The 27,656-nt window shown below is 44.4% G+C and overlaps 1 protein-coding gene across 1 annotated transcript; it reads left to right on the top strand.

The window, feature by feature from the left end:
* On the top strand, window positions 1-25,023 carry TNFSF12 (TNF superfamily member 12). The gene is made up of 13 exons (XM_089479718.1): window positions 1-345; window positions 1,409-1,493; window positions 2,115-2,180; window positions 2,428-2,463; window positions 3,529-3,653; window positions 5,238-5,480; window positions 10,772-10,827; window positions 11,161-11,512; window positions 16,987-17,098; window positions 19,359-19,406; window positions 20,369-20,487; window positions 21,741-21,882; window positions 23,391-25,023. Exons 1-13 carry the CDS (start codon window positions 1-3, stop codon window positions 23,498-23,500), a joined length of 1,839 nt encoding a protein of 612 aa, XP_089335844.1. The 3' UTR covers window positions 23,501-25,023.
* The last annotated feature ends 2,633 nt before the right edge of the window (window positions 25,024-27,656 follow it).

The raw sequence follows: 27,656 nt of genomic DNA, 5'->3' as shown, positions 1-27,656 counted from the left end.
ATGTGGAAGAGCACCATCTTGGCAAGCCATTGGTGCTCAGAAGAGAATGGCGCCAGCCCAGCGTCCAGTGGCAGGGAGTTCCACATTTTTGGGTGCTGCTACAGAGAAAGCCCTGTCATGTCTACACACCAACGCAGGAGCCTCTCTCAAAAGGATGGGGAAGGATTTCTGGGGAGGATGTTTTGCACGATTTGGGGGGAAAGGGTCCTGATCTGTCCTCTTTCCTGCTGGTCCGCAGGAGCTGCTATCCGAGGAAGAAGCAGAGGAACTGGGCCCGGTATGTGGATCTTCTTCTTGGCAACAGTTTGGGCTCTGATCCGGCTGACCTACGTGAGGGGTGTATGCGTACGTGTGTCCGTATGTATGCTTTGTATGTTTGGGGACGAGGGGAGTATGTCTCTGGAACACGTCACCTCTTTGGCTTGCGGTAAACCCTCTTGGCCAGATCGCATACAAAGGCATGGGGAATCTGGTTATTATCTTTTCCCTTCCAGAACTTGGGACCTTATTGTTTATGACTGCAGCTCCCAGAATCCCCCCCACCAGCCAGCATGGCTGCTGGCCATAAATCCCTGGCGTCATTTCCAAGCTAGACAATTTCTGTGCCAGGCATATGTTGGCCGTCGCATTCTGGCGGTGGGTGATGTGGAGGCAAAGATGGACAGAACTATTGTCCCCACCATGCCTTTCTTTGGCACCCCATTTCTCTTTTTATTTCCTCCCATCTGTCCTCTTGGTCCTCCAGAGGAGAAAGGGAGGAACAGATCACAGTCTAAGAGAAACTGGCAGATCGAGAAGGGGTGCTTTGGGGGGAGAAGGCTGCACCCACACTGCAGAAATAATCTCGTTTGACACCGCTTAAACTGCCATGGTTCAGTGGTATGGAATTCTGGGATTTGTAGTTTGGTGGGCACCGGTGTTCTCTGATAGAGAAGGCGAAATATCTCACAAAACTACAAATCCCACAGTTCCATGGCAAGTCATTTCCAACTTATGGCAACTCTATGGGGTCTTCTTGGCAAGTTTCTTCAGAGGTGGGTTGCCATTGCCATCCTCTGAGGCTGAGAGAGTGTGACTTGCTCAAGGTCACCCAATGGGGTTTCATGACTGAGCAGGGATTTGAACCCTGGTCTCCAGTGTCATAGTCCAATGCTCAAACCATTTGACTGCACTGGAGATCTTAGGCCTGCCTGCCTATATCTCTCAACCCAGCCTACCTCACAGGGCATTTGTGAAGCTTAAATGGATATTGGTGGGGTCTCATGTAATGGCAAGTGGAGTATAAACCAAATTGAGTGACATGTCAAAATGTGAAAACATTAAATGTTTTGCAAAACGCCACAGCCGTCAAAATGTTTCCTAATTAAAATAATTAATGGCTGTTTCCTCCCCCTCCTCCTCCCTCTAGGTGGCGCTCTCTACTGGCTGGAACAGCCAAGGCAAGTTCCTGCACCATCTTGCCCAGCAGGGGGCGCTTCGGCAGCGAAGGCAGGGTGAGTTTGGCTCCATCCCTCAAACTGGGACACTCTGTACCTAAGGGACCAGAGCCCATCTGATTGGGGACGTTCAGCAGGGACAGCCCTGGTTAGTGCTGGGATGGCAGACCACCAACTAATCCCAGGTGCCATATTTTGGAGCAAGGAACTGTTTTTGCAATAGTCAGTTAATGTATTCCATTCTTTTTCTGTTTCTTTGGATGACTTACCATTTGTTAGCAAGAAAATGTATCCATTTCTATTGTGTCTAACATTTTCAGAAAGCGATTGTCAATAGATGGAACATTTTTTGATTTCCAATTCTGGGCCAGTAATATTCTGGCCACTGAAACCATATACAATATTTTCCACCAGCGGTGGTTTTTGCTCTGATTATGTATTTTGTTGGTCATATTTAATAAATATATTTCTCTTACATTGGTTTTAACCTTGCTGAATCTTAGAGAGCCAGCATGCTGGAGTGGGTTGAGTGCTGGACTAAGACACTGGGTTCGAATCTCTGCTCAGCTATGGAAATTTTCTAGGTGGTCTTGGGCAAGTTACACTCTCCAAAGGCACTTTTGCAAACCCTTTGCATCGTGTGGCTCTTCACCCATTCAGTCTCTTCTTCCCTTCCAGCAGCTGGCAAAGGGAAGCGCTCCAGACCTCGCCGAACCAGCACCGTCTCTGCTGCGCACTACGAAGGTGAAGAGCATGGAAATGTATCTGCATCCCCAGCTCCATTCATGCCTGTTGACCCACAGATTGGAAAACCTCGGGGGATGATCTCCAACCCCACTCTGGGAAACTTTGGGGAATGGGTGGTAGTCCCTAAAAGTAATGGTTCCAAGCCCTTCCCCCCTGGCGCAAGCATGCACTCCTTCCCCTCTCTCCCTCCAAGACTGCACTCGTGGTATGCTCACAAAACCTAACCCCAGTTTCTTTATTTCAGTACAAAACACAGAGGGACGAGCTGGGATCCAGGCAGGTAACTTTTTTTGGACCAGGACATTTTGGGAGGGAGGATGGGAGCAGATGGATAAATGAAAAAACTTAGCATAAAGGAATTAAAGCAATTACAGTGGGTCCTTGGTATCCACCAGAATTTGGTTCCAAGACCCCCACGAATACCAAAATTGGTGGATGTTTGTGGTGGTGGTGGTGCCTTCAAGTCATTTTTGACTTATGGCAACCTTAAGGTGAACCTATCATGGGGTTTTCTTGGCAAGTTTCTTAAAAGTGGGGCTATCATTGCCATCCTATGAGGCTGAGAGTGTGTGACTTGCCCAGGATCACCCAGTGGGTTTCATGGCCGAGCTGGGAATTGAACCCTGGATTCCAGAGTCATGGTCCAATGCTCAAAGTACTACACCACACTTGCTGTCTTGCAATGGCAAACCTCCTCTGAACAAATCTTGCCAAGAAAACTCCATGAATTCCCTTAGGGTGGCCGTAAACTGGAAACAACTTGAAGGCACACAACAACAACAACAACAACAACAACAACAACAACAAGTAAATTGCCATCCCTAATGTAAAATGGCAAAATCAAGGTTTGCTTTTTGGAATTTTTGGAATAGTTTTTTTTAATAGTTTCAAGCCGTAGATGGCTGAATCTGTGGATGCAGAATCTGTGCAAAAATCCTTATCCATGGGTGTTGTATGCACAGAGTCAAGCATCCATGACTTGAAAATATTCCAAGAAAACATACATTCCTTATAACAAACCTTGGTTTTCCATTTTATTCAAAGGACACTATTTTCCTGTGCCATTGTATTTAATGGGACATGTGCGTCCACGGATTTTGTTACCTATGTGGGGTCCTGGAACCAAACCCTAGCGGATAGCAAAGGCCCACTGTCATTAAAAAGGTAGCCAAGCAGAGTGTGTTGGGCTACCTTGTGCCTAGGTTTTCTCAGCAACGTCTGCCTTTGGGCTCCTTCTGTGTGATGGCCAGACTTTCCAGAAAGGAGAAAAGGGGTCCAGTGGGTAGAGGGGGAATTTCTTCTTGCCACTCATTCACTTTCCAATTCTTGCCACCCATTTCTCCAGATGCAAATGGGACCATCCATGGGTGGGCAGAAGCCAAACTCAACACGACAAGCCCCCTGCGTTATGACCGGAACCGACGGGAGTTCACCGTGGTCAAGAGGGGGCTCTATTACCTGTATTGTCAGGTGAGGGGGCTAACATAGACTGGGATGGGGCTGGAGGTGTTTGGGCAGGGGGTAGGGACTTATGGGTAAAAAAGAGCATAGGATCCTGGGAACCAGGATTCTGGACTGTTTTGAGAGGGGTGGACAACTGTCAGGGGTTAGGGAATCACATCCCCACCTCCTAATGAAAAAAATGATATTTTTCCATCCTCCAGCACCTCCTAAGAGATGTGTGGGGCAATTTCAATATCGTTTGCTCCTCTCTGGGCCATTTTAGGCCGGGAGAATCCTTGACTTCCAACAGAAAGTGGCCCAGAAGTCACTTGTAGGCTTTTCCTCAAAATGTTCAGGGAGAAGGGGATGTGCCAAAATTGGTTCCTGTGGACTGGTGCCTTCTTAGAGCAAAAGGCAGTGCCAATCTCATAATCGGATGGTCCTGAGCTTGAATCTCAGAGAGGGCACAGTGTTTCAAGAGCCAGCATGGTGTCATGTTTTGAGTGCTGGACTAGACCTCTGGAGACCAAGGTTCAAATCCCTGTTTTGCCATGAAAAGCCACTGGTTGACCTTGGGCAAGTCCTACTGTGACTGTAGGTCAGAGATGACTTGGAAGCACAGAACAATAGGTCCCAAAAACAGCCCTTGGGGCCACTTGCCAGCCACAATTTCCCTACTTTGCTTTAAGAGGAAGAGAGTCTTTTCCTCCTAATGGCTTAGCAAAAGGTAAAAAGGTAGTGGCTTAGCACATTTGAATAATTGCTTCCCACATAGAAATGGGAGGAAAACTGGGTTTGGTGCACCTGGCTAGTTTTGGGCTTCAAAAGCCCCCAGAACATGGTAATAATTTTTTTTTTTTTTTTTAAAAACCATTTGGTAGAGGTCTGTGGGCTTTGGAAGGCTTCAGGAGTTTTCAAGGTCCACACTTTGGGATCTCAAAGACTTTGTGCAGCAGCCCTTGGCCAGATTTTGTTCAGTCCTGTGATGGACAGCTTGAATTTAGAGTTGGATTTCTCATTTCCCTCCCTGTGCTACCTCCTAGATGCCACTTCCCTCCACCATAGTCAAAGAGATGAAAGAAGGGCAATTACCTCTCCCATCATCCCCAAACAGTTGGGACAGTTACCTAGACTGATGACTCTTTCTTCCTCCCTCATTTCCTCTCTAAGGCTGCATCTGCAACTACAGAAACAATGCAGTCTCACACTGCTTAAACTGCCACAGAATTCTGGGTTTTGTAGTTTTGTAAGATATTTAGCCTCCTCTCTCATAGAGTTCTGGTGCCACAACAAACTACAAGCATTACAATTCCATAGCATGGAGCCATGGCAGTTAAAGCAGTGTCAAACTGCATTAATTCTGCAGGACAGATGCAGCTTGAATTTGTTCAACCTTTGCCCGAACATAGAGCGCAGAAAAGTTACTGTTTTGGATGACCAGTTCCCAAAATTCCACAGTAGCCATGCTGTCGAGGGATGCTGGGAGGATTCTGGAGTTGGCTATTCCTCCAAAGGGACCTTTCCAAGTTCTGATATGCACATATCTGTGCATCCCCATCTTGAGTTGTGTACTTCTGTTCTCTGCATTGCTGCTTTCTTGTTCCCCTCCAGGTACATTTCAACGAAGGGAAGACCATCTATATGAAGCTGGATGTGATGCTTGATGGGGAGCTAGCCTTGCGATGCTTGGAACAGTTCCCCCCGACCAGCTCTGGACCCCAGGAGCCTGAACTGAAAGTGTGCCAAGTGTCCGGCCTGGTCCTGCTCACGCCCGGAGAGTCCATCCGGCTCCGGACAATCCCCAAGGTCCGGCTGAAGGCCGAACGCTACCTCACCTACTTCGGTCTTTTCCAAGTTCACTGAGGTTGGAACAGAGTGCCCCCATTTTGGGGGAGCTGGATTGGTGGGGTATTGAGAGGACAAGGAGAGAGGGGATGATGGGAGCTGGGAATCCCAGATGCAGCCTTGTGGATTTCTCCGTTTCAAACTGCACTGGATCAGGTCAGCGTTCAATATGTCCTCCTTTGTTTCTCATCGCTGTTTTCACCTTCAAATCCTCCTAATGGCTCCTAAGTGCACTTTTTAACAAGTAGGCGGGAGGTAGGGAACGGTTGCCATAACTCATCATATCCTTGCTCCAGTGCAGCCATGTACCTGCCCTCCAACACCATTTGAATCATATTGTGAACTGAAGAACCCAAACAGCAGCTGCAAAAAGACAAACTGAGTCACTTGTGCCTGGACTTGTTGGTTCAAATAGACAAATACCACGTTTCCTTCCTGGATTGTATTTTCTTGCCAACGCTGCTAAGCTTTTTACCCATGGCGGGCACCATGCCATCCTGAACAACTTTGTTCTGCTTTCTTAAATTGGATTTGCTGGGTGCTGCTGAACTCTTTTGGAAGCCTCGTGTTTTATGGAATAAGATGCTGAGGACCCTGCAAGCCACGAACACACCACTGTCATCCTCCAGCTGGGGACAGTACACAGTGCAAAGTATATAGAGATGACAGTTTTGGTAACAGCCGGCAGAAGGTGGCGAAAGACAGAGGAGAAGGATGCACTCTGCTTTGGTTTATCCTGTCCACTCCATTGGGTCAAGAGGCCAGTTCTCACAAGCTATAGAAAGCAAAGAGGGTTGATCCTGTATCTCTGTTAGCCATCTGTAGCCCAGTTGCATGTGGATGACATCTAAGGATGCATCCACACTGCAGAAATAATCCAGTCTGACATCGCTTTAGTTGCCATGGCTCAATGTTATGAAATTCTGGGAACTGTAGTACTGTAAAGAGAGCCAGCGTGGGGTTGTGACTTCAGCTTTAGACTAGGACAGGGTTCGAATCCCAGCTCAGCGATAGAAAAATCTCTGGGTGACCTTGGAATTCTATAGCATTGATACATGGCAGTTAAAGTAGCATCAAAGTGGATTGCAGCCTAAGAGAAATGTCAAGAGACATGCAGCTGCAGCCTAAGAAAAGTATTAATTTTTTAAAAAATATGGCGTAGGCATAATGAGAGAGCTTAACATAACTCTGTGGAAACCATTTTCCAAAATGGCTTCCGCCCATCCACCGTCAGCACCTCTCTTATGAACCATAGCACATAGATCTGAAAACTGTTTGCCAAATTCTAGGTTTTGTGATGGAACAAACCCAGTGATAATTCCCTCAAAGCTTTACCAGGGCACCTTTGGAAGCTATCAAGATAAATGTGAAATGGCTTTATTTTCTGCCAGTTGGTTTCTCTGTGCAGTTTCACAAGCAGTGGATAGTTTGATGGTACACTATATGAAGTGACAATTGTATGTTCCTCAAAACAGCATCGGGCACCAAACTGATACCAGAAGAATAGCTGCTCTTTGTTCCCCAAATGTAAACCGGTGTAACCTGTAGAAATCCTTGCACTACAGATGAAAAGAAAGTAGAAAAATTGGGGAAATGGTCAAAAACACATTTCCTGAATGCCAGGGAAAGGGAGAATCCTGGCCTTACTAAAATCCTTGTAGGTCAGGATGCATCCTGTACATAACTTGCACATTTGTGTGTGTATAAAACAACATTTTCTGTAGAAGAAATGTTGGCCAGAATTCATTTGGGGACTTGCATCTTTATAAGTAGACTTAGTACATCTGTGGGAAATAATATTTAGCAGTTTCCAATGTCCTCATTCAGCGAGGGAGCACATAACTTCCCCAGTATTATGCCATGCCTGAGATACTCTGCACTTCCCTTCTTCTTTGCTAAGGGTTTTTTCCATATTGTTGATGCTGTGGGCTGCGCCAGCAGGTTTTGCAATGTGTTTCTTTCAGTAAGCACTTTTTGTGTTGTTGTTGTTGTTATTGTCACTTTTGTTGCTGCGTTCCTTCAAGCCATTTCCAACTTACAGTGACCTTACTATCGTGCGTTATTTTCTTGGGCTGAGAGCATGCGACTTGCCCAGTTATGGCTGGAGGATTTGGGAAGTTGCAGTCCCCAAAGAGGAATTTGTCCAGGTGTTGAATCAGTAACAACTTAATGTGAGACAGCATCATTTATTTAGCTTCAAAAATGTTATAAAGACCTGCTGCTTTGACAGGAATATCTTGGGTTTGGCCTCTTGGTTTTTGGCTGCTCCTGGGTCTTTTTTCAGCCACCGTTTCCTTTTTTTGCAATGAAAGCTAACGCAGCAACATTTCTTCAGTATCCTGGGGAATTTCACCTGCTGGATCAAAATTTAACAGCTACCTAAATTGGGCATTTCTGGATAGTGTAAATCTGGGGATACTTGCAAAAGCCTTTCCGACTCGACAGTTGATACTTGTGGTTGTCTAGTTCCGCACACAAGTGCCTTTGCAGATGGCTGTGGCACTGTATTTTGCAAATGAGTTAATTACAAATAGCATGCTGTTTAATTATATATTTCCCTCCACATATTCCATATTTGCCCTCTTGTTTAGGTAACGACAAAATGTGCTCTGTTTGTACACTGGTTTCCTTCTCCCGTAACAAATCAATGTATTTTCCCCCAACTTTAAATGTGTGTGTTTTTTAAAGTGTATTTCTTTTGAAAACTTGCTGTATAATTTCCAAAAGAGGCACTGATCTACTCTGGGATATTTCCATCAGTTTTTTGTTACACCCCAAAGTTTGTAGCTTGCCATCACATTCATGGAGACAGTTGACTAGGGATGCATCTACTATAACATAGAAATTATGCAGTTTGACGCCATTTTAAGTGTTGTCGCTCCATCCTATGGAATCCTGGGATCTGTAGTTTTACAAGGTCTTTAGCTTTCTCTGCCAAAGAGGACTGGTGCCTCACAAAACTACAGATCCCATGATTCTGTAGGAAGGAGCCATGGCAGTTAAAATGGTGTCAGACCGCATTATTTCTAGTGTAGATGCAGCGATGGTTCATGAGAAGGAGGATATGGGAGGCATTGGCCAATGTCACATCTGCCAAGCTTTTTGTCCTTCTTAACCATGCGATCTAAGCAGAAATTGCCATTAATAAGGACCTTCCAATGGAAGTTTATATTAAAAATTAATATCCAAGGGACAGTGCCTTGAAGCCAGATTTTTCCCTGACAGGCTTGGGGCAGAGAAGAGGAGGCATGACTGGTGCTGTTGCAAAAAGGGACAGATGAAGATAGAGATGCTTTTTGTTCTAGCTGTTAATACAGATTTTTTTTTTAAATAAAGACATTTTTAATAACAGAAGTGACTTGAATGTCTATTCATTTCATTTCCAATTCCCAACCGGGCATCGGCGAGACTGAGATGGAAGGACAGAATAAGGCCACATCTGCACTGCAGAAATAATCCGGTTTGTCGCCACTTTAACTGCCATGGCTCAATGCTATGGAATTCTGGGACTTGTAGTTGTATGAGACATTTAGCCTTCTCTGTCTGAGAGCTCTGGTGCCACACAACAGTCTACAAATCCTTGAATTCCATAGCATTGAGCCGTGGCTGATAAAGGGGTGTGAAACTGGATCATTTCTGCAATGTGGATGCAGCTCTAGTGGTTACACTTGCAGGAGGATTCTGGGAGTTGAAGTCCAACAAAGTCACTCTTCCTCAATTTCCCCACCCTCCATGCTTAGGAATGGGAGAACCGTGGGGCCCCCAGATGTTTTGGACTCCCATAATCCCCTAATCTTCTGGGACTTGAGAACATCTGGAAGATAGCAGGTTAAGGAAAACAGATCAATCTTATCTCTACCTTGCTATCAGGTGTTATCCACCCCCTTTTTCCTTATCTCTTCTCCAGAAAACTATTTCTCCACCCAGACATCCAGGCTCCCTTTCAATTTCCCCCCCATCTCTGCCAAATTCCTTTTCCTAACCATTGTTTCTTCTCTGCATTTCACTTCCACCAAAGAACTAAGTCTTATGCACATGCATTGCACATTTTATCCCTTGCAACCACCTTGTGAGGTAGATTAGAATAAAACAGAACAAATTGGCTCAAGGTTGCTAAGATTTTTAGAGCCAGTATGGTGGAGTGGTTTGAGCATTGGACAATGACTCTGGAGACCAGGGTTCGAATCCTCGCTTGGCCATGAAAACCCACTGGGTGACCTTGGACAAAAGTCAGAAATGTATTGAAGGTGCACGACAACATCATTAAGATTTTGAATTGGGATCTCTCACATGAAGCTCAGGAGTGCAGAAATGGCAAGTCATCCACATTTTGGACTTGATTTGGCAGCACTGGCTGGGGCAAATGGGAGTCGAAGTCCAACCACAACTGGGATGGCCACAGAATCCTTGTCCTTACTCCCATCACTGCATTTCACTGCCTCTCAAGAGTATGAAATAGAGCAGAAACATCTCCTGTTTTAAAGATCGTTTTATATTGATATGACAGGAGACAGCAATCTATAATCTAGAGAGATCTTGGAAGTTACAGTCCCTTAAGGATACTTTTGCAAGTTGGCGGGGGATTCTGAGGGATGTCATCCCCAAAAGCAACTTTTTGAAACTGAGGCTGCAGAAATAAAGCACTATAGTTTGACACCGCTTTAAATGCCACGACTCAGTGTTACAGAATTGTGGAATTTGTGGTTTTGTGAGTTATTTAGCTTTCACTGTCAGAGAGCTCTAGTGCCCCACTAAACTAAAAATCCCAGTATTCCATTGCATTCAGCCATGGAATTTAAAATGCCATCAAACCGGAGAGAGGGCTGCATATCCACACTCCTGGGTCCGGGATGCTTTTGCGGTTGGATTGCATGGCCTTCGGAGTTCCCCTTCCAACTCATCCGTTCCAAAGCTTGAGTATAGGGAAGTCAGGCTCAAAAAATAATATTTATAAAGAGGCAGCATCCAGTGACTGGTGACTTGCCAGGCTACCCTTTGGATCTGGCAAGCAATTGTGCGCGCGCACACACACACACACACACACACACACACACACACTTTGTTCGGCACTAGATTTGTGAAGCTGAACACCACTCTGCAGTTGGCTGCCCTCCATGCTGGGCGGGCAGAACTGGCCCTTGCGATGGGCTGTGTGTGAATAGCTTCCTCAATTTCTTGCACAACCGCCCCCAGCTTTCATTGGCACTGCCTCAGTTGCTGCCAAGCAAGAAAGCCAGCCCCATGTCCAGATGAGGTGGCCCTTTCCAGTGGGACAAGGGCATTTCCTTGTATCCATTTAGGCCAAAGAAAAAGAGAAGGATCGGGACCACAGGAGTGGGTCAAGGAACCAGATGGAGTGAGGTTTCCTTTGCCTTTGTAAAAGCCAGGTTATGGGGCTGGATGTGCCAAGGGCCTGGCACTATGACTCATGAGCGATGTTAGGGGGGCATAGGAACCAGTGGAAACTTTCAGGCCTGGGAAATTCTAGCCAGGAAAAAAAGGCGGAAAGAGATTAGTTTAGCAAAGCCAAAAGTCCCAGGATCTTTCTGGGGAAAATAAAAGTGGGTGGGTTGGCAGGACACTGGCTTGGTCCCTTTCTCCAGCTTTGGGGAAAGGAAACTCTCTTTGAGGTGTCAGAACGGTCCAGGAGTTGGAGATACTGAAAGACCAAGAACTGAGGATCTTCCAGAAGAATCATAGAAAGGGAGGACGGGATGCCAAGAGGTCATCTAAGCCAAATCCCTGCCAATGCAGCGTTTGGCACCTACAAGACCATGTTAGGTCCAGCTGCGCCTGCACCTCCATCTCCACCATCTTCTCCTCCAGGTTTTATGGCTAATTTTTGGCCAAGGCAGCGTTCCATTCAAGCACCTTCTTTCTTGCATGCCACTTGGGTGGTAGGAGTAGCCCTGGGAATGGCCTGCCTGCTCACACTGGTCAGCATCCAGTGCCAGCTGGCCATGTTGCGAGGAGAGCTGGCGCAGCTGCGAGGAGAGCTGGTGGCCAAGACGGGAGAACAGAGGAACTCGCTACTACAACAGGTAAGAGCAAAAACAGAGTGCAAGAGGGAAGAATCCAGAAGGGTGGGATGGGAGACAATACAACCTAGTAGTAGATGGTGGCTGGGAGATACCTGGGTGGGAGAACTAAACCCAGATCCAAACCAGAACTCTCCCTGCCATGGAAAAATGGAGATGAAGAATGAGCTATCATCTTAATTTCTGGCCCCTGTAAGAAACAAAATGTGTTTCCATGTCTTGGTTTCATGTTAAAACAGACTAAGGTAAGTATCATAAAAAGTTTAATTTCAAAGTTCTAGGTTTGGAACCTGTTCACAGGCCAAGCAAAAGTATTCCTGAGAATGTGCAGAGTGCATTTTCCCAGTGTTGGAGAGCACAGCACCCAGCTCTCACAAAGCAACAGGAAGCACTCAAGTTTATCACACTGGGGCTAAACTTGGCATTAGAGATTAAAGTGCATTTAAAACATCCCACAAATAAAGCGAATATGGCAAGTAATTGTGATATCGGAAATGCATTATCACTGAAATCCCGAAAGTAAAAAGATGTGTGTTAATGCTTCTTTGTGACCACTTTAATGCGACGTCATGTGAAATTGTTTCTTATAATCACACATTTTTTTCTGGGATATTCACAGGATAAATGCCCAATCTCCTTTGTGTGATAAACTCCACTGTGACCAAACATCTCTGTAGTGAGTTGGGCCTCTGCCACAAAGCAGATTGGGTTTGGAGTCCTTCTTTGCATCACAGCCAAATGTTAACAGATGTTTAGTGGTGCAGTTAATTATTACTATTATTATCATTTATTTATATAGCGCCACCCATGAACAAGGCGCTTGACAAACAGTTGCAGAATAGAAAATTTATAGCTACTGTATTCAAAAAATGTAAAGTACTAAAATACAATACTGAAATACAAGGAAGTACACACATGCACAAATAATGCAGAATAAAACAAAATAGTCAGAACAGATAATAAAATCATCAGATAATTGTATTTGTGTTGTTGTGTGCCTTCAAATCCTTTTATGGCAACTCTAAGGCGACCCTGTCACAGGGTTTTCTGGGCAAGATATGTTCAGAGGTGGTTTGCCATTGCCTTCCCCTGAGGCTGAGAGAGTGTGACTTTCCCAAAGGCACCCTGTGGGTCTGAATGGCTGAGGCGGAATTTGAATCCTGGTCTCCAGACTCATGGTCCAACAATGGTCAAACCACAACACCACACTGGTTCTCCTAATTTGCATTATTTACAATTGGAGTGCATTTTCCTCTGTAACTAACCTCTTTATTCTGTTCTGATTATTGGGGTGGGGAGAAATGGGTCATACTTGCACACTTTGGTCTTCTTTCTTTGCTTCTGCACTATACAGTCAGTCCTCTGTATCCACGGATTTTTATATTTACAGATTCAAGTACCCATGGTTTGAAAATATTTTAAAATATATATGAATTCCAAAAAACAAAGCTTGATTTTGCTATTGTATATGAGGAACCCCGCCTTACTATGTCATCACATTTAATGGGATTTGAGCATCCATGGATTTTGGTATTCACGGAGGTCCTGGAACCAAACCCCAGAAGATCCCAAGGGGCAATATATACCGCTTGGGTGCCCCTCTTCCATCAGCCTTGCCCAGGGGAGCAGCCCTATGCCAGCCACAGGAAACTGGATTGTCAGCCAGGGATCCAGTTTTACCATTGTGAAAGGATGCTGGATCCTATTAGTGAAGAGGTTGGGATGCTTCTCTGCTGGATACCATCTGCAGCATCTTTAACAGCTAATAAAACTCATGCTATAGCAGTAACATGTATCAGTTTTTGGTAGCACCCCATCCAAAAACAAACACCTAGTGAGGCCCAGAGCTAAACCCAGATCCCAGCCAGAACCAGGACTAAACCCAGATCCAAACCAGAACTCCCCCCTCCATGGAAAAATGGAGATGAGGAAGAGCCGAAGCTATCATCTTAATTTCTGGCCCCTGTAAGAAACAAAATGTGTGTCCATGGAGGCATCTACGCTGCAGAAATAATCCAGTTTGGCACCACTTTAACTGCCACGGCTCAATGCTATGTATACCTGGGATTTGTAGTTCTATGGGATATGTAACCTTCCTGGTCCAGAGAGCTCTGGTGCCACAACAAATGACAGATCCCAGGATTTCAAGCACTCAGCCATGGGAGTTAAAGCACATTGGATTAATTCTGCAGCTTGGATTAAAAATGCAGCTAAGAGCCAGCATGGCATAGTGGTTTGAGCATTGATTATGACTCTGGAGACCAGGGTTTGAGTTTCCACTTGGGTATCAAACCCACTGGGTGACCTCTGGCAGGTCACACTCTCTCAGCCTCAGAAGAAGGCAATGGCAAACCCGCTCTGAACAAATCTTGTCAAGAAAACCCCATGACAGGGTTGCTTTAGTGTCACCACAAGTTGGAAATGACTTGAAGGCATAATAACATTGGTGCAGTCCATGTGTGCTTGTGTGTGCATGCATACAATTTCTTTCTGAGTTTTGGGGAGATCATGCTGGGGACTAAACTGATTTCTCTTCACTGCCCTTCCCTGTGAAACATGGATCTTTCTTCACCTCCTGCCTCCCCAATTTGCAGAACATCCCAGGCCACATTCCTTTCCCTTGTGGTTTCCCAGATGTCGGATTTAACTTTCTTTTCCCCGACTCTGGCTGCAGTATGAATCTGGCCTCCCTTGTCTTTCAGCCGGCTCCAGATCCTGCCTGGGAACAGGTCCAAACATTGCAGCATTTCCAGGAACCACTCCGTCTATAGAGGCCGGGGGAAACAGGGAAGAATCAGGAAACCCCACAAGTTAATCCGAGTTAAAGCACCTGTGAGGGAGTGTTGTGGGTGCAAATACACAACCAGTGTGGTGGAGTGGTCTGAGTGTTGGACTATGCCTCTGGAGACCAGGGTTCAAGTCCCCACTTGGCCATAGAAACCCTTGGACAAGTCACACCCTCTCAGCCTCAGAGGAAGGCAATGGAGAAAACCCTGCTGAGCAAATCTTGCCCAGAAAACTGCACAACATGGTAACCTTGGGGTTGCCATAAATTGGAACCAATTTGAAGGCACACAACAAGAACAACAACAGCAATGCATGCATGCCTCTCAGGGATCCTACCCCTCTGAAAATGAACTGTGAGGCTGAGGCAACTGGAAAATAAGCAGGACCCTGAGCATGGGCAGAGTGGATGGCACCTGCTCCCCTCCTGACAAGCCTTAGGTCTAGCTGCACTGCAGAAATAATGCAATTTGACACTGCTTTAATGGTCATGGCTCAATGCTATGGAAATCCTGGGATTTGTAGTTTGTTGTGGCACCAGAACTCTCTGGCACAGAAGACTAACTGTCTCACAAAACTACAAATCTTGGGATAATAATAATAATAATAATAATAATAATAATAATAATAATTTATTTTTATCCTGCCTCTCTGACAGGATCGCCTGCTTACAGTAAGAAAAAGGATTGCATAGCATTAAGCCATGGCAGTTCAAGCAGTGTCGAACATTCAGAAGTAAGAATTAAAATAGAATTAAATGACACTCTTCCCTCCCCATTTAGGACCCCGGTGAACGTGGGAAAACCACAAATAACAAAAACACTATGCTTTTATCGAAGGGAACACCTCTCTAGGAATCTGTAGGTCCTTCGGTGCGACTTTTGGTTAAATCATAGAGTTGCGCTGGAGGACCTAGTGATTCCTAGACAGAACATATTAATAACATCTGTGAATAATCAAATCTGCAAAATCAGCAAAGAAACAAATCCATCAAAGTGGAGGGACGAGTGTATTACAATATTAAAACAGATTTATGTCCTTAATTCAGATGTGGCTGAGGGATGTGCACTCTGCACATGCTCAAAGTGTAAGAATTTATTGTTGTTGTTGTTTATAGCCTACCTTTTCCCTCATTTTTGGGACTCAGAGTGGCTTACAATTGAAGAGAATAGTACAATTGGAAAAAAAACACACAAAAGTGGGCATTAAAATAGGATTAAATGATTACAGTGTTAAAACAGATTGATGTCCTTAATTTGTGTGTGGCAGAAGGATGTGCACTCTGCACATGCTCAAAAGCACACTGATGTTATAAATGTCAGGACTGAGTTTTGGACTTTGGCACTGGCTTTCTTGTAGGGTTTCCCATTCCTCCCACCTTGCCCTGCCTTTAAGTCCTGTAAGGAGGACAAAGCCAGCTTTTATTCCAGCCATGGCTTCTCCTTACTTTCTCATCAGCTTCCCTTTTGAACTTCCTGTTCATTTATTGCTCTGCAGAATAAAAATGAGAAAAGCAAACATAACCGCACACAAAACATCATTTAATGTGTAAAACGGAAGCAGCGCTGCCACAAGACACAGATTAGAAATTTCCTCTTTTCACAGGCCAGAAAGCAGCTGCTACTTTCTGCAGCGACAGCTGGGCAAGGTTGCCAGCGTCTCCCTCCTGGCCCTGCTGCTGTGCTTGTCTACAAAACCATCCTGAAGGGGAGGATTGAAGCCGATTCAACATCCTCTTTAACTAGGGGGGGGGGGGAAATGTTGCATTGGACATATTTCCTCTCCATCAGGATGCTGTTAAAAGCACAGGAGTGGTTGGGTTTTTAAAAGTTGGCAACCTTTCCTCTCAAATTAATCTCTAAAAGATTTGGCTTGGCGTGGAAAGCGGGACTCATGAATTGGTACAAAATGGCAAATCCCAAGATTCTGTAAGATGGAGCCGTGGTAGTTAAAGTAGTGTTCAACTGCATTATTTCTTCAGTGTGTAGTCATTGTTGTTGTGTGCCTTCTCATTATATCCGACTTACGGAAACCTTAAGGCAAAGCTATCAAGGGGTTTTCTTGGCAAGTTTCTTCAGAGAGGGTTTGCCTTTGCCTTCCTCTGAAGCTGAGAGAGTGTGACTTGCCTAAGGTCAGCCAGTGGGTTTCCCTAAATTTCCAAACAGGAAAATCTGATCTGTCTCTTTCTCTGTATGCGTTTGACAAGCAGTGAGCAACTGTCTTCTTTGGTACTTAATCTATAATGCTTGGTGGTGGTGATGATGATGATGATGATGATGATGATGATGATGATGATGATAATGTCTTACCCGCCTCTCCCCATGGATTGAGGCAGGGAACAATAACAATGACAGATAAACAACAGAGCCATATATCACCAAGAGCTATCCCTTAGTCTCAGGTTTGAATACGTGGGGGTCACTACAACTCCCATCATCTGCAAACATTTGGCACCTGGCTGGGCTGGGGCTGATGGGAACTAGAATCCAACCAGCTTTAAAGGGCTATCAATCTGCCAATAACATGTGGCACACAATTCATTGTGAAATTAACAGATAAAATGCCTAGCTGTTCTGTTCTTTGCAAGAAGCAATGAGAGGAATTACTGTATGTGCTCAGAGGTCTGGGTTTGGGGGACCGACAGGAACCGGGTGGAAAAGGCCCTATCATTCTTTTCCAATTTTTGGTTTCAGAGGCCTGGCGATTTTCTGGGGCCCCCTGTTTTGAAATTTAAGTCCCCTGCCCCCCTGGAAAGAAGGAAAAGGGAGGTGACAAGGACGTCGCACGAACAACTACGCCAACGCAGTGAGTGGGCAGCTGTGGAAGAGGCACCTTCTCCAAACCCCAAAGCAGAGCTTGAAGGAAAAGTTACTTTTGTGGGGATGACAATTCTGGGAATCCTCATGCCCCCCAAAGTAACTTTCCCCTCAAGCTTTGCCCCAAGCTAACCAAGACCTGGGCAAACAGAATAGGGCAACAGCTACTAAGGAAGAAAAACCAGCCTTTTAAATCCATAGGAGTTTATCCCTCGGGGGCTAATTTCGGCATTAAAGAGAGATTAAAGCTCATTTAAAGCATCCTGCAAATCAAGTGAAAACGGCAAGTAATTGCACAAATTATTATCACACACAATTGTGCAAATAAAGTGATATTGGAAATGCATTGCCGCTGAAACCCCGAAAGTAAAAAGATGTGCGTTAATGCTTCTTTGTGACCAGTTTAATGGTGGGTTTTGTGCAATGTCGTGTGAAATCGTTTCGCATAATTATGTGATTTTCCCGGGATATTCACAGGATAAATTCCCAATCTCCTTCATGTGATAAACTCCCAAACTTTGGTCCTCCAGGAACTTTAGATTTCAACTCAGAGAAGCCTTAGCCAGCTTGGCCAACAGTCAGAAATTCTGGGAGCCGAAGTCCAAAACATCTGGAGGAGCAGAGTTTGGAAATCACCGATTTGGAGGATTCCCATAAACATCTGGCAGACCACTGAAGGAACCAGGTGGCTTTTCAGCCTGGTCTAGCAAACCTCTTCTTATGACAACTTATTGTAACTCTGATACAGTGGTTTCCAAACTTTCATCCTTCAGATGTTTTGCACTTCACTTCCCAGAATGCCCAGTCAGCTTGGTCAACAATCATGAAGTCTGGGAGCTGGAGTCCAAAACATCTGGAGGCTCAAAGTCTGGGAACCACTGCATTTCATATCTTTAGCTGATTTTAATTTGTTAAATGCCCTGAGTCCCCATTCTCAGGGCAGCTTCCAAGTATAACTATAAAGACATATAGCTGTGTTGGTCTGGAAAATCAGTATGCAAAGGGTTCTTGTAGTCCCTTTGAGACAAATAACTGAAAGAAAGAAGTTGGTGGTAGCATGAGAATTTTTAGACTTGAGTCTACTTCCTCAGATGCATGTAGGCTCAAGTCTACAAAAGCTCTTCCTACCAGCTTCTCTGTTTCATCAGTTAGTCTCAAAGGTGCTGCAAGATCCCTTTGCATACTAAGCATAAATACAGATGAACATAATGGTAGCGAAATTAATGGTTGAAAATAAGGTACATGGATTCTTGCTTCTCAGACTCCAGTAGAAGACACAGGCAGCAGTCTGGATCCTAACTATTACACTAGGACTTATAGGATTGGCCTGCTCTACAAGACTGTAATTAGGATAAATACTGAGCAGCTATGCCCCTCTCTCTTTTCCCCTTTTATACCTCTGTCTGTCTGCATCCATCGAAAAAAGAATTCAGGTGAAGAATTTGGAACATGAATATGTTCCATCTAAGATTCCCAGATTTCAAGGCTGGGTCCACTTTCAATGATGCTCACAATCGGAGGGAGGAATCTCATGGTGAGAGTGCTGTCTTGAAAATTTGTGTGCTTTCTGTATTTGTAAGTATTGCCACACTGCAGAACTGGAGCAGATGAATCCCGCTTCAGCTGTCAAAAACACCCAACAAAAACATTTCTGGTGACATTGCACATATCCACCTTTTAAAAAATTTGAATATACATCTCAGACCAAGCTATTTTTGCCTTCTTGCAAGTCTACCAGATGTGAAGGACAGTTCCTTCCTTCTCCTGTGGTTTTCTTACTAATTATGCAGTCACTGTCTGTAAGTCTTGTGCAAGAGGAACAGGAGTCAGGACATATATATAAACAAATCCCATAAATAAGTAAGTAAATAAATAAATAAAATACCCTCCAACATTTCGCAGGTGAAAACTGGGACATAAGTGAGTGTGCCTCTGAATGCCAAAAATTATTCTCAGACAAGCCAGGAGAAGCTGCAGCACTTTGCTTTTGCCTGAGTCTGAAGGACAAGATCCTGTCCTCTGCCTCTTCCCTTGTTAATTCCCAGCACATTTCCCCCTGATTTTGTCCTGCGTCTTCCTAAGAGAACTCCAGCTGTAGGCAGTTAAAATCTGATGCAGGCCAATGATGCCAAAGAAGGATCCCAGGATGAGAACTGGGTGGTAATAGGGAGGATATTTGGAGAGGGAAGAAGGTATTAACAGCTGGACCAAATATTACAGAGTGCATTTCTTCCTTATCTTCCCTCCAGGAAAGCAGTCTGTCCTCCATTTGACTCCTGCCCGTCTTTCAAGTAATTGTGAGTAAGCCTTTGGCCCTGCTCTGTCTTCTTCCTCTTCCTCTTCCTCTCCTCCTCCTCCTTTTTCTTCAAAAGTACTCAAAAGTGTTACTCCTCCTTGGAGTGGGCCCATTCCAGTTATGTTGGACTACAAAGCCCATCATCTCCAACCCAGCATGGCTGAAGGGCTTAGAAAGCAGTTGAAAAACAGGACAGTTAAAACAATGCAGCAAATAGGGTTGCCGGACGGAAAACTGGGGAGGGTTCCTCTATCTTTGGAGCTTATTGCATAAACGTTAAAAGGGTTTCAAGCCTCCCAGGCTGGAGCCAGGACACAGCATGGAGGGTTATCGCATACTAAATCGCTGCCTAATTGCCACCAGCCCAGGTCCCAGCCATGCTCAGCCCGCACTTTTTAGAAGTCAGAAACATCTCCTTCCATGGCAGCACCTCTCCAAATCTGAATAATAATAAATAATAAAATATTTATATCCTGCCTCTTCCGTTTGGGGATCGAGGCGGGTAACAACAGAGTTTGTGATACACAATATAAAAACAATAAAACCCACAAAACCCTGACCCAGCCCTCCCTCCCAAACTATAAAGTTAACATAAAACATGATTAAAATATACAACAATACAACACTACAAGATTATTCTACAATCTGCAAATGACGAGGAGATATAATAGGAAGGACAGATGGAATCGGTTCTGGGTGGTTATCACTCAGGGAAGGCCTGCTGGAAGAGAAAGGTTTTAGTCGCTTTGAAGAGACCTGCCTGCCAATCTCCACCTTTAGTCTGTGTCTCTGCCTTACCAATCTGGTATCCCAGTGAACTACAAATCCATCATTCCTGAGGTCATGCTTACAAATGGAAGAGAAAAATATATATATAAGATAGCTGATCGGCTTTGGGTGATCTGCAGGTAGGTTTCAAATACAGATTAAAATATAACCACTGTCTTCTTGCCAACCCCACAGATGAGGAGAACGAGACAGAAATCTGGTGGGAACCCTTCCTCCAACAAGGCCGGTCCCTGGAACTGAGCGGCACGGAAGTCGTGGTGAAGCACACGGGGCTTTACTTTGTTTACAGTCAGGTGAGAGGCATTGAAAGAAGGGAGCATCCCAGGCCACAGAGGCCTTGTCCACATGAGCCAAAATCGTGCCTCCCCATGTGTTCTCTGAGGAGAGCATGGCCAAAACCTCAATTCTGGTGCAAACAGACTGAATGATGTCTGGCACATTCAGCACTAGAACCAGAGTATAACACCCTTAACCAGTAATATAGAAGATTATCAGATGGGGGACAAAACATCCTTTTTCACACAAGATCACGCATATCCGGACACTATCCCATCCAGAAAGCACGATCAACCACGATCACATGAAAGACTTTCAAATGACGTCGCACAGGTCCTGTCATTGTCCCGTCATTGAAGCGCATTGCTCGACATTTTGCATTAATGGGAGTTCGTGTTAATGGAGTGCTGCTTCAATGATGGGACTATAGCACTGCTATCTGAAAAGCCTTTTGTGGGATCGCAGTCAAAGACGGGATAAAGACGGGGAGCGATCCTATCCTTATCTCATCCCCGTGTGATAATCTCCATCAACTCGAGCCAATTTGGAGTCAAGTCACGTCAATGACTCAACTTGGACTCGACTGAGTAATAAATGACTGGGGCCACAACAAACTCCAGTTCCCAGAATTCCATAGCATGGAGCCAGGAAGAGTTAAAGCTGTGTCAAACCGGCTTATTTCCCCAGTGTGGATGAGGCCTGGATGGCCATTTGTGTTTTGGTGGTGTATTCCTGCATGGCAGTATAGGGTTGGATTAGATTGCCTTTAGGATCTCCTCCAGCTCCATGATTCTATGATACTGTGGAGCAGGGGTAGGCAACCTTTTTGAGCCGGGGGCCGGGTTGCTGTCCCTCAGACAACTGGGGGGGCCGAAGCCAAAAAATAAATAATTAAATAATTTTTTAAAAAATTTAAATAAATAAATAAACCAGGACAAATGTAGGACAAAATTTTCAAATGGAAGACAGTGTGTTTTTTTTTAAAAAAAATGCAAGACACGCAAAAAAATTTGTTGATTTTTTAAAAAATGTTAATATAAATGCATGTTTCGGAGGCTTCTATAGACAATTGCCCCCCTTGCCCGCCTCCTCCTGATAGGCCAAAGGCCCCACACTCTCACACGAGAGGCCAAAGGCTCCGGCAGCAATCGGCAGCAGCACCGGGCTGGGGCCGGTCCCAAGGCCTTGACGGGCTGCATCCGGCCTGCGGGCCGCAAGTTGCCTACCCCTGCTGTGGAGCAACTACTGCTCTCTCTTTCCTCCTGCCTAGGTCTTGTTCCATGACCCCGCTTTTACAATGGGGCAGGTGTTGCGGAGGCTGGCCGTGGGGCGGCCAGATCAAATCTTGTTCCGCTGCGTCCAAAGCATGCCTGCGCACCCAGGAAAAGCGTACAACAGTTGCTACAGTGGAGGTGAGAGGAGGAACCATTGAATGCAGCCACCTGGAAGAACTGACCGGTTTGAATCCAGTGAGCTAATAGAGCCAGCATGGTGATGGGGCTTGAATTTTGGGAATAGGACTCTAGGAGTGCAGGGTTCAAATCCTTGCTTAGCCATGGAAAAACTTGTGGTGACTTTGGCAAGTTACTCTCTGAACCTGAGACCTCTTCTGAAAGGTCTTGAAGATACGCAACAAGCTGTCAATTAAATTAGAGATTTTCTAACAAAAAGGGGGACACTTATTAATTTCCGAAGCATAGTTGATTAATTGTACAATATCCCTTTAATTCCTGAATTAATACTGTATACAAAGGGATATTGTAGCACTTTTAGGACTAATTGAGAGAAAGAAGTGTGTAGTGCATTCATTCACACACACTCTGTCTCACACACGCGCACACATCTGCTAATTCATGGACATAAATACCTGTCTCTAAGCACTTTACTCCATTCATCTGATGAAACAGACTTGGGGTGCATCTGCACTGTAGAAATAATGCAGTTTGGCACTACTTTAACTGTTGTGGCTTCATCCTATAGAATAATGGGATTTGTAGTTTGGTGAGGCACCAGCAATCTGGCAGAGAAGGCTAAAGACCTTGTAAAACTGCAAATCCCAGGTTTCTGTAGGAATGGAACCACAGCACTTAAAATGGTGTCAAACTGCTTTACTTCTATGGTGTAGGTGCACCCTTGGTCTACGAAAGCTTACGTTACCAACCCCTTTCTCTCAGTTATTCTCAACAGTGCTACAAAATTCCTTTTCATACTGATAGAGACAGGCTGTCTTTGAATTCCAGAATTAAGTTATTCATTATTAATCAAATGAGATAGATAGATTAGATAGACAGATAGATAGAGATATACAAACTTTATTTCATGTAAAAAAATATTAAAATCATGACGTATAAATTTACCTTCAGGCTATACGCATAAGATGTTTATGAAACATAAATGAATTTTGTCTGTAGACTTGGGTCCCATCTCCAAGATACCTTATTACGTATGCATATGCAAATACAGGTATCCCAAAATCCAAAACAAACACACAAACAAATAAATAAAAACCTAAAATCCAAAACACGTTTGGTCCCAAGCATTTCAGGCAAGAGAAACTCAACCTCTGCTGAAATCAGACATTTTTAATTGGCCCTTTCACATCACACAATTATAGTGCCATTGTTCCACTTCAACTGCTTGGGATTTGCAGTTTAGTGAGGGGTATTTAGAACTGTCATCCAGAGAGCTCTAGTGTTGCCCCAAACAACAAGATGCAGACATTACAGCTGAAGTGGTATTATGATGCAATGACTGCATAAAGTGTGAAAGCACCTTCTACTGATAAAACATAGAGGACTTCTGTTGTAGAAACACTTGAAAACCATGTGAGTCGATTAGAATCTGGGATTTTTGAGTGAAAGGCTGTAGAGGTTTCCTCGGTCCCTTTCTCTCTGCTGACCCTTTTCGGCTTACCTCCTAGGGATCTTCCACTTGCAGCATGGAGACCGCTTGACCCTGCGCATCCCGCGATTCAATGCCACTTTTGATGCCAGTGCCCACGGGACGTTCTTGGGGCTGCTGGGCTTATAGGGCCTGCCTGCTGGGTCTCTCCAAATACGAATGACATTGGGGCCATAATGTTAGAGCAGGGCTGAGGATACCGCTGGAAGACGGAGCCCCAGTTCCTGAAAGGACACCAACGGAAGAACTGAAGTGCAGTTTCTCCAAGTATTTTTGTGTGGAACTGATGGAACTGAGATGGAACCACGATAAGTGGAAGATGAGGTCCAGAATCTGTATGTTGCTGTATAGGGGAGCCTAGATTTTCAACAGAAAACAACACAAAGCTTTGGACTCCACAGGGATCTCTCATCCATGTTTTTCAATATCTTAGCAGAATTTCTTATGCATAAGCAGTCTTTTTCTGCAAGTGAACATAAGAGACTCAGCTTGATCTTTGTATTCAACAAGAACACCACATTTCAAATGAGCTGATTCTCCTCCTATCTGCTGTCCTTACTGTCCAGCTTTTGCAACCATTCATCGAGACTGGAATTCCATTTCCCAACCACTGCACTTGCCCACCTCAGTATAAAAGGTGCCTATTCTTCAGCCTTTTTTACCAGAGAGATTGTCTAGGGCCTCGTTCCCACTTACGAATAAATAAGTCTGCGATCCGAATCAATGGATCGATTTGACAACGGAGCGTGGTTCACTCTACGTATGCCTCGATTGCATTTCCCCCCTGTAACATAACCCACTTGTGGTTCACATTCATGAATGAATTGATTCAAAATGGACCAGCTCCAGCCAGCCAAAGGGCAAATTTAAATTAATTTCTATCTGCATCTTGTTCACACTTGCGCAGAATCAATTTATCCAAAAAGATGCAGAAAAAAATCAGCATCAAAAAGTCACGGGTTAAATGGGTCTAGTAGTGTATGTCTCCCCCCCTCTCCAAATAGCTTCAGCGATTTGGTTCAAGTGCGAATCATGATCATTTAAACCAGTTCAACCAATTTGCAATCTGGTTTAAAAGGTAGTGGGAATGAGGCCTAGGCTATCGGCTGTTATTTTACTAGTTGCACATTTGTTCCAAGATGCAGATCCTGTGTTAGGCTAGGGCTGCCTCTGCACTGCAAAAATAAGCCGGTTTGATATCACTTTAACTGCCATGGCACCAAAACATTGTTTTTACTACAATTACAATTCCCAAAATTAAATAGCATGGAGCCATGACAGTTAAAGTGGTATCAAACCAGATTATTTTGGCAGTGCAGAAGCAGCCAGATAACCTTGCCTTTGCTATGGTGTCCTCTGCTTTTCGGAAGCAATCAAAAAAGAGTTGTATCGTGTTAGAAAAGTGGAATTGCAATTGGTTCTCCCATTTTAAATCTTCATCCAAAGGCAAAATCAGCCTTAGAAAACAGACATTGCCAGTCTATCCCACTATTGCAAACAATGGTTTGCAAGAATTTAATTTTTAAATGTTTTTTTCCTGGTTTGTGGTTTAAACTATTTTAATATTATTGTAGTTACATGGTTTATTGTAGGCCTTCTTGGGCAAAGGTTTATTATGGAGAAGAAGGCTAGCTTTTAAAATAAAACCTCAATGTTGGGCTATGCTGAGTGTTGTCTTGAATTTGTAGGTTGTGATCTAGAGGTATGCATTGTGAGAAGAAACCTATTTAAATGGTATTCATGACAAACCTGGGAGAATCAGTGCAGTGAAGTGATCTGAGCATTGGATTACGACTCTGAAGACCAGAGTTTGAATCCCCGCTCATCCATGGAAGCTGACTAGGCGACCTTTGCCAAGTCACACTCTCTCAGCCTCAGGGGAAGGCAATGGCAAACTTCTTCTGAACAAATCTTGCCAAGAAAAACCCAGGATAGTTCGCCTTACGGTCGTCATGAGTCGGGAACTATCTAAAGCCACACAACAATTAACAAAAACACGACAAACCTAAATCCCATAGTTTTCAGTGCTTCTGTTCAAAGTACAAATTCATTGCAGAAATAATCCAGTCTGAGACCACTTTAACTCAATGCTATTGATTCCTGGGAACTGTAGTTTGTGAAACATTCAGCCTTCTCTGTGAGAGAGCTCTGGTGCCATGAGAAACTACAATTCCTAGGATTCTCTAGGAATAAGCCAGGGGAGTTAAAGCGGTCTCAAACTGGATTATTTCTGCAGTGTGTTTTGGACAATGGTTAATTTGATGTGTTATTACTTTAGCAGAGAACAGAATCATATAACACGAAGGAGATTGGGAGTTTATCCCGTGAATATCCCAGAAAAATCACATAATTATGTGTAACGATTTCACACGGCAACACACAAAACCCGCCATTAAAGTGGTCACATAGAAGCATTAACACACATCTTTTTACTTGTGGGATTTCAGCAACAATGCATTTCCAGTATCACTTTATTTGTGCAATTGTGTGTGATAATAATTCGGGTAATTACTCACTGTTTTCACTTTATTTGCAGGATGCTTTAATTGAGCTTTAATCTCTCTTTAATGCTGAAATTAGCCCCCGAGGGATAAACTCCTATGGATCTAAAAGGCTAGTTTTTCTTCCTTAGTAACTGTTGCCCTTTTTTGTTTGCCCAGGTCTTGGTTAGCTTGGAGCAAAGCTTGAGGGGAAAGTTACTTTGGGGGGCATGAGGATGCCCAGAATTGTCATCCTCACTAAAGTAACTTTTCCTTCAAGCTCATAAAGTTGGAAACAACCACAAGGAAAGTGTAGTTTATTGTGGCACCAGAGCTATCTGATAGAGAAGGCTAAATATCTCCCAGAATTCTATAGCATTGAACCATGGCAGTAAAAGTGGTGTCAGACCGGATTATTTCCTGCTGTGTGGATGCAGGCCCAGTTAACTGAAGCCTCTTTGCATTTCCAAGCTTGTGGTTTGCTGATCTAGCTGGTGGTAGCAATTCTTCTCTCTGGAGGCAGGAATGCTTAGTGCAAGATGGAGATCCTCTTCCAGAGGGTTGGATTTTGCAACGCAAACAAATTCTTGCCCAAATTCCCCTTTTGTCCTCAAAACTCTAGAAGTCAGGGTCAGTCAGAGAAAAGGAAGGGCTCAGAGGACTCAAGAAAAACAAAGGAAACATTCTTCAGGCATAATTAGCCTCTTAAATTCACTTTCCCAAGGTTAAATGATCAGAGAATGCTTGAAATGCATGGCTGGGTATGTGTCAGGCCACAGTTTTGTGCAAAGTGCTTGCTCACCCCAATGCAATCCTGGGCATTTTTACTCTGCAGCAAATTCCTCTCTTATGCACTCTGTTGTTGTGTGCCTTCGAGTAGTTTCTGACTTATAGCAACCCTAAATGTGGCACAGTGGCTTGAACGTTGGACTATGACTCTAGAGACCAGGGTTCAAATCCCACTTCGTCCGTGGAAACCCACTGGGTGACCTTGGGCAATATGACACACTCTCTCAGCTTCACAGAGGAAGGCAACGGCAAAAACTCCTCTGACAAAATTTGGAAAGAAAACCCTGTGATAGGGCCGCCTTAGGGTCGCCATAAGTCGCAAGTGACTAGAAGGCAAAACAACACTGCAAGGCAAATTTACCACGGGGGTTTCTTGGCAAGGGTCTTCAGAGAGGGTTTGCCATTGCCTTTGCCTGAGGCTGAAAGTATGTGACCTTAGAAGAAGGGGGAGAACTGAGATACCAGTTCCCACCATGACTACCCTGAGTATGTGCAGACTGTGGGATTTGACCCTGAATTTGTGTGGAAAGATTGTTATCTTTGATCAAGGGGTTCCCCTCCTCTCCCAAACAGAGAAACCTGGCAGTCTGTCTCAGGAGCAAAGAAAGAACAACTTTATTGATAGGATTCCAACATTTCTAAGTTTGCAAGGTGACATTACAGATGATTAATAATTCACATGTACATTACTTTATAGTATCTAGATCAAGGGGCGTAATAGTGCCACTCTATTCTGCTCTGGTCAGGCCTCACCTGGAATAATCCTGTGTCCAGTTCTGAGCACTGCAATTCAAAAAGGATGTTGAGAAACTGGAGCATGTCCAAAGGAGGGCAACTAAAATGGTGAAGGGTCTGGAAATCATGCCTTATGAGGAAAGAAGTAGGGAGCTGGGTATGTTTAGGAAGGAGAAAAGACAGTTAAGACGTGATATAATGGCCATGTTTAAGTGTTTGAAGGAGTGTCATATTGAGGAGGGAGCAAGCTTGTTTTCTGCTGCTCTAGAGACTAGGACCTG

Source organism: Sceloporus occidentalis, unplaced genomic scaffold (genome assembly GCF_023333645.1).
Source record: "Sceloporus occidentalis isolate IW3139 unplaced genomic scaffold, rSceOcc1.0.p SCAF_14, whole genome shotgun sequence".
NCBI lineage: Eukaryota > Metazoa > Chordata > Lepidosauria > Squamata > Phrynosomatidae > Sceloporus > Sceloporus occidentalis.
The sequence above is the reverse complement of the archived record's forward strand: the minus strand, read 5'-3'. Positions and strand labels throughout refer to the sequence as shown.